A 10,196-nucleotide genomic window follows, 5' to 3' on the forward strand; every position below is an offset into this window, starting at 1 on the left:
ATTAGCTTATGGACTTAGCTTTTCATTATCTTTGGGTTGCTGGAACATGTGGAAGAAGCACAAAGCTACATCATTTTAATTTTCCATTTCAAATTTCTCTGTAGTTCCACATCTTAAATGAAATACTAAGAAAAATGTAAATTATTTGTAATTCATTACAGTTGTGATATATCTGTCACATCCCCGAAAACAACATTTAAAACAAGACAAAAGAATAATTTTAAATTCTCACTAGATCTAGTTTTGTGGGGGATAAATACTCTGCTTTCCTACTTGACTGAAAGATGTAGATATAAAAGGTAAAAGGAATTCTCAACATTGTCTTGCTTTCTTTCAACAGTGAGGTCCTATCCAGGGCATTATCCTATGTCATGAAACTGGTTATGTCTTATGAAGTAGCTATCCTAAAGAAGAGAGTGATTAAAAGGAAAAGAAGATACGAAACTGCTTCTGTTTGATGAGCAAACAACATTGCTGAAACTAATTGCTTGTTTGTTTTTGTGTTCTATATCCTCAGATGGCAGTGAGCCTGCAGAGAACTCAGACAGTTAAAGCTCATCCCTTTCATCTGTGGAAGAAGGGGAGGTTCGGGACAGTTTATGACAGTTCTTTGAGAGAAGAGGATGGAATGAGCTTTTATTTTTTTTATTATTTAATTAAATTTTTTTAATACAACTAAGTTCCTAGAGCTTCCTTTACTAAAAGTAGCACTCTGAAAGTGCTTGACTATTTTTGGATTTAATAATGCATATTTAGGGATGTAAATAAAAGGATGGGGAATTGTGGTTTCAGAAAAAAGAAATACTCTCATTTCATTGCTGTCTTTAATTGCACCATTGTTTTTCCTTTTTTCCTAACCAGCTTAGTGCCAAATTTTTGGGTTTAAATACCTGATTGCATATTTGTATTTATACATGTGTGTGAGTCTTAATGCTTAAATTTGCTGGAAGAAAAGTACAATTATTTCATTAGATCAATTTCCTTTTACAGTGTTTCTGTGTAAAACTGAGCTGCCACATAGTTTCATGTTATTTTTGATCTTCCCTGGTGACATTTTGGGTGCTTGATGCAATACTTTTTTTTTTGTTCCTTACTTAGTTGCATCTTGTTTCGTGTGTTAATGGACAGGTCAGACTGTGTTTTCAGGATGGCATGTTGTAGTGTGTTTAGTCTTCTCTCCAGATCTTCTAAATTAGCATGGGTTTTTAAATCCATAGAAATGGGTGCATAGACTGGCACTAATGCAAATAACACTGGACTTCTAAAGAATGCTTGTGTTATGCATCTCATATTCCTAGTACCTACTGAAGTTAGGTATTGTAAATACTTACTGGCATATCAGCTAAATTTATCTACTTAAAATCAAATCAATCGTAAAGGAAAAAAAAAGAATCCTGTATTGTCTGCTGACAGTTGTTAACTTCTGGAAAGATTCTTAGCTCACAGACAACTTATCCTGTATCCAAGTCCCCTATGCCTGTGGGGTCTGTTGGAGGATGAGAACAGCAATGTCACAAGTGGTGCAAGCCAGGTGAGACCCTCTCCCCACTGCACCGGGGCATTCTCAGGAATCAGTGTCAGACTCTGTCTTAATTTTTGCAAGGGTCTGGCCAAGCCAGTATTTGTAAAGTCTTCAGGATATAATCAGTCTAAACAGCGCTCTGAGGTTGCTGCTGCCTTAGTTCCCAGGCTCTGTCTCCTGCTTGAGACAGGCACCTTTGTGTGTTGGTGGCCTGGGGTGTGTGCTGAATTACCATGAAGGTGGTATTTCAGTCATAAGTGTTCTTCTGCCAGTGCCAATGTTGTAGGTAGAAACACAAAAGACGACAGTGAAGGAGCTTCTGGAGGGAACAGGAGGCTGTGGGAGCAATACAGGGAGGGTTTAGGCTTCTGGCTTCTGGACTCTCAGTCTGGAATTCAGGGCACCAGGCTGCTGGGTCCTCACCAGTCATGCTGCATGGAGGGGATTTTTGAGATGTTCAAAGTTTTAGAAGGTTATTTTTTCCCCTTGTAAAGAAACTGGAGTTAAGTTGTTTGCCGTGATAGCTCACTACTGAAGTTTGGCCAGAACGTCAGACCTTTGTGGTCACATACTACTTTTTCTCCCAGTGGTATCATGTGTCCTTTCTCTTGTGTGTTTTGCAACCTCTGGTGAAACAGGAAAGTTTTTCTTCTTGCCTGGCAGTAGCCACCTGTGCTCTATTTTCTTTCTTAGTCATTGTTGGTCCTCTGCCCACCTCTTGTTTCAACATTTGTTTTTTTAACCCTTTTTAAAGGATCAGGATTCCTAGCTATAGGTGCTGCTTTCATATTTTTTTCAGTTCAGTGAAAGTGAATAAGCTTTTCCTAATCAGTGATTGCTGCACACTGACTTGGTAGTCACAAATTACTTTAGATCAGTCTTGAATTCATTCATAGTAATACCAATAAAAGAGGCAAATAGCAAAACTGCCACAGTTCATTTGCCAGAAAATGTTTCATCTGGAGTAAAAGCATGGCATTTCTGTTGGATTCAGAGCATAGTAAAAATGAGAATGCTGCAAATAGTAGTGTTGATCTGTATGTGTGTGTGATTAGTCTTGAGGAGCACAGATTTGTGATTTGCATTACTTTCCTGTGCTCTTGGGGGTTTTCATTAATTGTACAAAAGGGTTTGCCTGGGGGGTGGGTTTTCTCATATAAATCCATTTTAAGCTTCCTTGTGAGTAAAACACAATTTATTTTTTAATGAAGATGCTGTTTAATCTATCCTTCAAATTTACCTTAAAGAAGGCTTAAAAAAATTAAGGCGCATTCCTGTGGTGGTTACTTGAACTGAAATTTCCCAGACAAAGCTACGAATAATCTCCCAGAGTTCAGTCAAAACTGAGAGTAAAAGGTAGCATTTGCCACTCATTCCTAGGTTACTACTTACCTATTTTTAGTTACACTAGTCTGAGCAGAGGTGATTGATCAAATACAAACCAAAGTGCAATTCAAATATTTTATTCAGTTTTCCTAAACTTTTTCAGTTTTTCTTTATAATAAGAAATCAAAATTCTTCATATTAGTAGTAATTCTTCATAATAATGGTGTTACTGATTTAATCAAAGTTTATGCACTGTTGTGCTAGGCAGATGTTTTTTTAACACTTTCATAGGCAGTTAAGGAAAGTTCTTAATTTCTTTCTGAGTGACTTAACCTGTAACAGGCATCTTGTAATAAAGTGAAAAGACAAAAAGCACCTTCTGGAATTTTTCAATTTCTGGTCAAGAACTAGACATTTAAGATAAGGAGCTGAGGCTGCCTAGAAGGCTTCAGTTCTGTCCATTTTGAAAACATACTATTGCAGTCATATTCTACACAGATCCCTACAGGACTCTGCCTTGTTTCAGAACAGATCATGTCTGTGAATGAGAACTGTGTGATGTTGTTTTAATCTTCATCATTCAGCACCAGCTTGCATTGAGTGCTTGATTTTATGCCTGCTATGCTTACACATTTCCTCTATAAACTATTTGTCACAGAAGGAGCAAGCTATTTCTGTGTAGTGTTATTACAGCATTTCATTTAATGTTTAGACTTTTCAGCATGCTTGAGCTGGAGGACTATCAGCTTACAAAGAATAAAGGCTCTTGTCTTGAATGAACACACTACTTAAAAAAATTAAAAGCTTAATGATGTCATCCCTTTCACAAACCTTAAAGGACAAAAATAGAGCATAGCTAAGCACACAGCAATAGCTGGGAGGTAGGAGTGAGTCAGCCATGGGAGAGAATTCAGTTCTTTTCCTTTTCTGTGTAGCTTCCTGGGGGTAAGATTGAGTTGTCATGGGTAAACAGCATTGTACCGCCTGTCAGTGTAACAGCTCAGTTTTGAATGAACACATTTGAATTCTAAGTTTTGCTGCATTTATCTTGGCATTAGGAATTGTTGATCCATAGAGGAAAAGAGGGTCATGCCACAGAATGTGTGGCTGGCACTGGTCCTTAGAGACATGCTGGACCAGTTGTTACTCCAGTCAACAGTGCAGTTTTACTCTGCGTTAGAGGAAGGCTCTGTGCAGAACGTGGACTCCAGTCTGAAGCAGTACATGGATTTCTAAGTTCATGGGAGCGCTGATAGCAAGTCATAGCTACGTGTTGTGTATCAGCATAGCTGGGATTCAGTCCTTGCCCTGCCACATACGGCTGTTCTCTGTTGACATCTGTAGGAGCTGAGAATGTATAACACCGTGCAAGAGCAGGCTTTCCAAGAGTAAATATACAGCTGTGATGATGTAACTTCAGGCCCTGTTTAGTCACAAACATTTCATTCTCCTTGAAGTCCCACACTCTTTTCCTGAAAACATTTATTCTTCTCCCCTCCAAAGGAAAAAATATCTTGAATTGATGTTTATGTTGTTGCTATGACATTCGGTTAAACTGTATGCAGATGCAGATTCTGTTAATAAGAGAAAAAGAAATGAACTGTGTACTTCAGTGAACAAAGATTACACTGTGTTTGTATTAAAATGTTGCTATGGTAGTGCATATGGTTTTATTTGCTGGAAATCTGTGGTGAAATGGAAATAAGTCACATGTATGCAAGACAAGAAATGGCAGCAAAAATAACTCAAATACTGAAACTGAAAAGGAAGTTACAGATGACATGTAAAAAGCCAGGTAAGAAGAGGGATAGTTGTTCTACTGTGATCTGTTAACAGAAGTGTGTTCTCACTGTGCCCCAGCAGGTCTCAGAGACCAATAGTACAGTGACTTTGCTCTAGTGATGCTTTTGTTATGAGAGCTGCTTTCCCTCAATGGTCCTGTGAATTGTCGCTTTTTTGTTACTGCTTTGGAAGCAAAGTACCCCTGGCCTGGCCTAATTTCACCACTTCTTTTCCTGCAGGAAAGCATTTTCAGGATATCTTACTATAGTAGGTTTTTTTGCAGGAAAAATCGATAGGGTGATAAAATATGAAAAGCCACTAGAGCTTTGCCTACCTTTGGGGTAAGGGGAAGTCTTAGTGAACTCATGATAGAAATGGTGGATTTAATTCCTTTTTATTTGACTATTACAGTAGTCCTTGTATTTATCTAATCCATTTGCATGAGACTTCTTTTTGCATCAGCTGCATCAGTGCAGCTGTTCATGTGGTTGCAGGACAAATCGGAATGAGGTCAAAATAATCTGCCAGAGAAGGAAGAATAGAAATGGGAAGGGAGAGGGAGTCTTTTTTTAGAGAATAAAGGACTACACTGGGAGCTGGCTGGTTCCTGCATCATTTCAGCTGGTGGAAAAGCAAGTGTTTTTAAGTGGCAAAGTGCATTGCCACTTTGTTCCCACCATCCTCATGTTCTGCCTCAACCAGAAGGAAGAAATTACTGTGAAAGCTGCTTTTGCTTTTGCCTTTCCACTCCTTACTTCCAGGCTCTCTACCAGGTCTGTATTGCAGCTCCAGAACTTGTCTGTTTTGCCAAGATAGGGAGTAGAGTTGTGCATTAAGTCAGTGGATGAGATGTAGATACTAACAAAAAAGAATGGATGTGTGGCATTAAAAACTTGCCAAGAAGTCCCCATCACTTTCACATAGCCAGCAGGGACAGCTGTGTCCTGGGGACATCAGGAACAGCATGCCCAGCTGGGAAAGGGAGGGGATTGTCCCGCTCTGCTCTGGGGCAGCCTCACCTTGAGCGCTGGGTGCAGTTTGGGTGCTATAATGTAAGAAAGACATTAAACTGTTAGAGAGTGTCCAGAGGAGGGTGGTGGTGGTGAAGAGCCTTGGGGGGAAGCTTTATGAGGAGCAGCTGTGGGCACTGGGTCTGTTCAGCCTGGAGGCTGCAGTTAAAACTTCCTCAAGAGGGGAAGAGGAACAACAGGTACTGATCTCTGCTCTGAGGTGACAGGACTTGAGGGAATGGCCTGAAGCTGAGTTGGGAGGTTTAGGTTGGATATCAGAAGTTTCTTCACCCAGAGGGAGGCTGGGCACTGGAACAGCTCCCTAGGGCAATGGAACAGCACCAGCCAGAGTTCAAGATGCATTTGGACAGTGCTCTCAGGCACAGGGCGTGACTCTTGGGGTTTCCTGCACAGGGCCCAGAGCTGGACTTGATGATCTTGTTGTGTCTCTTCCAGCTTGGTATTTCTGCTGGTTTTACAGCCGTGACATCTTGATGTCTGATTTTGTCAAGTTAATAGACTAAGTAAGAGTTGTTCTCAAACCTGGTTGGTTTGAGATGCTGAAGGAAATTAGTTGTTTCAGAGCAGCTGGTGTCTTAGACTTGGCTGGTATACTGGGCTTCTTTAGATCTGACGTTCAGTGGTCTCAAAAGACTGCTGGGCTACTGCTGATTGTTTCACTCACATAAATGGAGTCCATTCTGTTTGAAGCTGCCATTTGTTAGGAGGTGAAGTAATTCATGCGTGTGTCCCAGCTGGATTCCCATCTGGGCAAATGTGTTCACCCCACCTTTGAATTTCTTCTGACTAGAAAATGAAAACTTACAAAAACTTGTGTAATGTTTTCCTCCTGGATGGTTGTTACATTCCATCCCATAAGTGGTTATACTTCAAGACAGATGAAGGTGCTTATGTGAATGGTGCCTTGGGGTCTTTCAGGATCTTCTCCAATATAAATTGTGTACATAGAAGTCATAGCTGTGTAGTTTTTTGGGTTGAACCATAGCATAGTGGATGCCATCTATTCAGTTTCCTGGTGTTTGGTCTTTACAGCATGATTGATGCTTATTGTATCATTCTGTTGGTTGGAGTCCTTTTTTTTGCAAAATTTATATTTTCTAGACACCAAGTCTCACTGCAGTTCAATGCAGTTTAGTTGTCTATGCATTGGAGTGCATTTCTATGTACCTCCAAATTTAGCTTTATGTTACTGCTTTCACTGTGACACCTCCCTGTTTCTTGTGCTGTTTTTATTTGTGGCTGTGTAATATGCAGGAAAAAACTCAAGGTGAAAACAGGGGCATGTCTACATGAAAGAAACTGGCTTGAGGCAGAGCAGCTGGTAAAACTATACAGCGTTCCCTCGTTGTGTGCTGAGCACTTGGAGCCCTGCATCGAAATAGTTTGACTGATTAAACGAGTGAGCTAAACTGTGCACATGCATTTCTGCAGGATCAGCTCAGAAGGGCAAGCATCTGGCAAGAGTAAGCCTGTGGTCTGACACATTTAACTGCTTCTGTGTTGGTGGGTATGTTTGACTTCCAACAATGAATGACTGCCCGCTTCAAACTTTTTTGTCAGTCCTGAAGACGTGTGAGGGATTCATGCAGGTTCAGTGGGCTGGAAATCCTCCTGCAGCAATGCCGCTGATCCCAGGGTCACTGTGTAGCCCAGTGGCTGTGCAGGGATAGCAGGGAGATGGGTCTGTCCCCAGGCAGTGTCAGCTGGAGGCTCAGGCGGCCCAGGGGACTGATCTGCCGTGGGCTCTGCAGTAATTGATGTGTGGATAAAGAGATTCTCGCAGCCCCATGAGGGTTCAGCAGTGGCTCTGTTGTCCCACTGTCAGTGTGATACCAGCTTTTCCTCCACCTGCTGCTGCTTCAGGAGAGCAAGCTGGCAGCATCCCACGAGGACTTAGTGTAGTCATAGTAGTCTGTCCGTGTGTTCCAGCTTTTGTTTGCGGTCACGGAGCACTTACGGAAGCTGAAACTTTGTCTTCACTGTGTTACTTTCAATAGTAGGGAAGATTTTATGTGTAATCTTAGTATTACAGCGCTTACCACCATCAAGCTCTCCTATATAAGCGCGTGGGATACAAAGCTGCGTTCCTTCCATCCTACACCTGTAGTGTGAGGAGCGCTCCTTGTGGCGGCAGCAGCGCCTTGGGCCGGGTGCCCCGTCCCGCTGCGGTGGGACAGTGCCAGCAGCGGGGAAGGGCAGGAGGGGGACAGGCAGAATGGCTGGGGCAGGGCTGCTGTGGAGGGGACAGCGCTGAAGGCTGAGGCAGTGCCGCACTCCCTCCTGCCGTGTGCGGCTCTGCCCAGCTCCAGGGAGCTCCACACGGTGCTGCTGGCCTCTGTTAGGGCTTGAATTTGCTCCAAATGCACAGCTTTTTGTCGCATACATTATTTATCACGTTCCTAACTCCTCACCTCCTAGTATCCCTCTGGAAGCAGGATATTGGTATTTTAGTTTTTGACAAGAAATGCAGTTGTGCTTATTACTTTACCTGTAAGCCCTGCTGCTTCACTTCATGGAACATGAGCTTATAATCCTTTATACATCCACACCTACTACTTAGGGGTATTTTTTGTTCTGCTGGAATAACAGAGGATGTAAAGGTTTCAAAGCAAGTGCAAAGACAGCACACAAAAAATGACAGTGATTCCTTTTAGAGTGTTGTAAAAGTAGTTTTGCATGTAATTGTAAAATGCAGAAGAGAAGAGCACATGGATGATGACCAGCTGGTGTGACAGCCACGCTTTGGAAGACTTGCAGGTATTTTTAGTGAGATTTGTTTTACTCTTTTTATATCAGGATAACTTCACTTAGTATATTTCACTCTTCTGTTTATCTGTCCTGCCTCTGCAGCCCTTATTCTCCCAGCAGTACATTTTCCAGTGAGCAGGACACAGAAAGCAGCCCTTAACACGGAAAAACCAAAGCGCAGGTTGCAAACCGCGGGGCCTGGCTCGAGCCACGCTTCAGGCAGAGTCGGCAGGGGCATGGTTTGTCTTTGTTACAGCTGGGTCTCTGTGTACAGCACAGTCACACGTCCCTGTGATTTCTGGGGAGCTGTTACTTGCGTTGGAGTGAAGATGGATGTCATTCAAGTGTGGGTGACAGTGGCGATGGCGAGGAATGCGCCTGCAGCTGCTGGGTGTCTGGGAGCAGTGTATCCTCTTCCTCTCCACAGTAAGGCAATGTGTAAACCTGATGGTTTCTCAGTGAGCAGCTGATGGAGTAAAGTGTTCAGTGCTAGATCTACATAGGAGCCAAACAAAAGCGCTTCCTTGCGTTTTACCCTTCTGCTGTCAACAAATACTGTGCAGACAAGTTTAGGTACAGCTGAGACTGGTGGCCAGGTGGTGAATTCCAAAACAGCTCAACTTTTGAATGCCTTCAGGGAGAAAACTTGACTGAGCAGAAAAGAAGGAAGGCTGTAATTTCTCAAAGCATTAGCTGCCAGAGATAAGCTTCTGAGATATTTGGCTGATTATTTTATTGAGATATTTATGTCTAATTAATAAAAAATTGACCCTTAACCAATTCTGCATGTAACTAATGACACTGGATGACACCGCTTCACAATTCTAAAACCTCAAAATCAGTCTTTTTTTTTTTTTTGATTTATGAGCAATATCTTTCTTACTTAAGATTGTGGGAGAGTATTTTGACAGAGAAATACCCACACAAGAAGAAAATAATACCCTGTTGCAGGTTTCCTTTCACTCTTGTCTGTAGCACAGCTTTAGGCTAACCAGAAGTGTACAGTGTTGGATTCTTTCTCATATCCTGCTCTAGTTCATTTCTTTAAATGTCATCTTTTTACTGCATGCCACCAAGCTCCCTTGCTTAGCTAAATGTCATCTGTGTGCCACAACATAAAGTGTAATTGCATTTTTAAGAAGTGGGAAAGGGAAGTGAGGAAAAGAGTAGCTCCCTTGCTTTCTACTCTATGGGACAAGTACTTGAAATTCCTCACATTCTTCTCTTGTTAACAGTATGTTTACTTTTCATCACTGTGTTATTAGGATTAACAAAAGTCATTGCTTCAAGCTCATTTAATTTGAATTTAGTGAAAGCAGACTACCTCCTGCAGCCTGTAGGAAGCATTCCTCTGCCATAGAAATGTATTAATTTGCAAAAAGCAGCCACCAAAAAACGTGAGACCTGATGACCGTTTTCACCCCAATGTTCAACATCACCGTGCATGCACTGCATTCTAATGAAGTACCTTATGTTGCAAATTCCAGGACAGTTTGAATAATCTGACAGTCTAATTAACATTTCAGTCTATCAAAGATTTGCATTCAGTGCCAAGAAGCTCTTTCTATGTATGCTTTCTAGAGCATGGGGTTGCAGACTGCAGACACCCCTTCAAAACATCATCTATCCAAAGAATTAGTCTTGGCTACTTAGTCCATTTCCACATCTGCAGTAGAACTTGCTTTAACTTTCAGAGAATCCGAACTTCAGAATTCAGTTTTCACAGAAACCTCTTGCATGTGCTGTATTTAAGCCTGTAGCCTATCAGAATGCTCTACTAAGAGTAG

The 10,196-nt window shown here is 41.8% G+C and overlaps 1 protein-coding gene across 3 annotated transcripts in view; it reads left to right on the forward strand.

The window, feature by feature from the left end:
* ZNHIT6 (zinc finger HIT-type containing 6) overlaps positions 1–4,511 on the forward strand; it is a 35,104-nt gene extending 30,593 nt beyond the window's left edge. For all 3 annotated transcript variants that reach the window (XR_015290353.1, XM_086901538.1, XM_086901539.1), the window contains one exon: positions 518–4,511. Coding sequence is in view for 2 of the 3 variants with exons in the window: in XM_086901538.1 (XP_086757664.1) it covers positions 518–552 (35 nt within the window). In the remaining variant the exon portion in view is untranslated. The remainder of the gene's footprint in view (positions 1–517) is intronic.
* The last annotated feature ends 5,685 nt before the right edge of the window (positions 4,512–10,196 follow it).

Source organism: Cyanistes caeruleus, chromosome 9 (genome assembly GCF_971803275.1).
Source record: "Cyanistes caeruleus chromosome 9, bCyaCae1.hap1.1, whole genome shotgun sequence".
NCBI lineage: Eukaryota > Metazoa > Chordata > Aves > Passeriformes > Paridae > Cyanistes > Cyanistes caeruleus.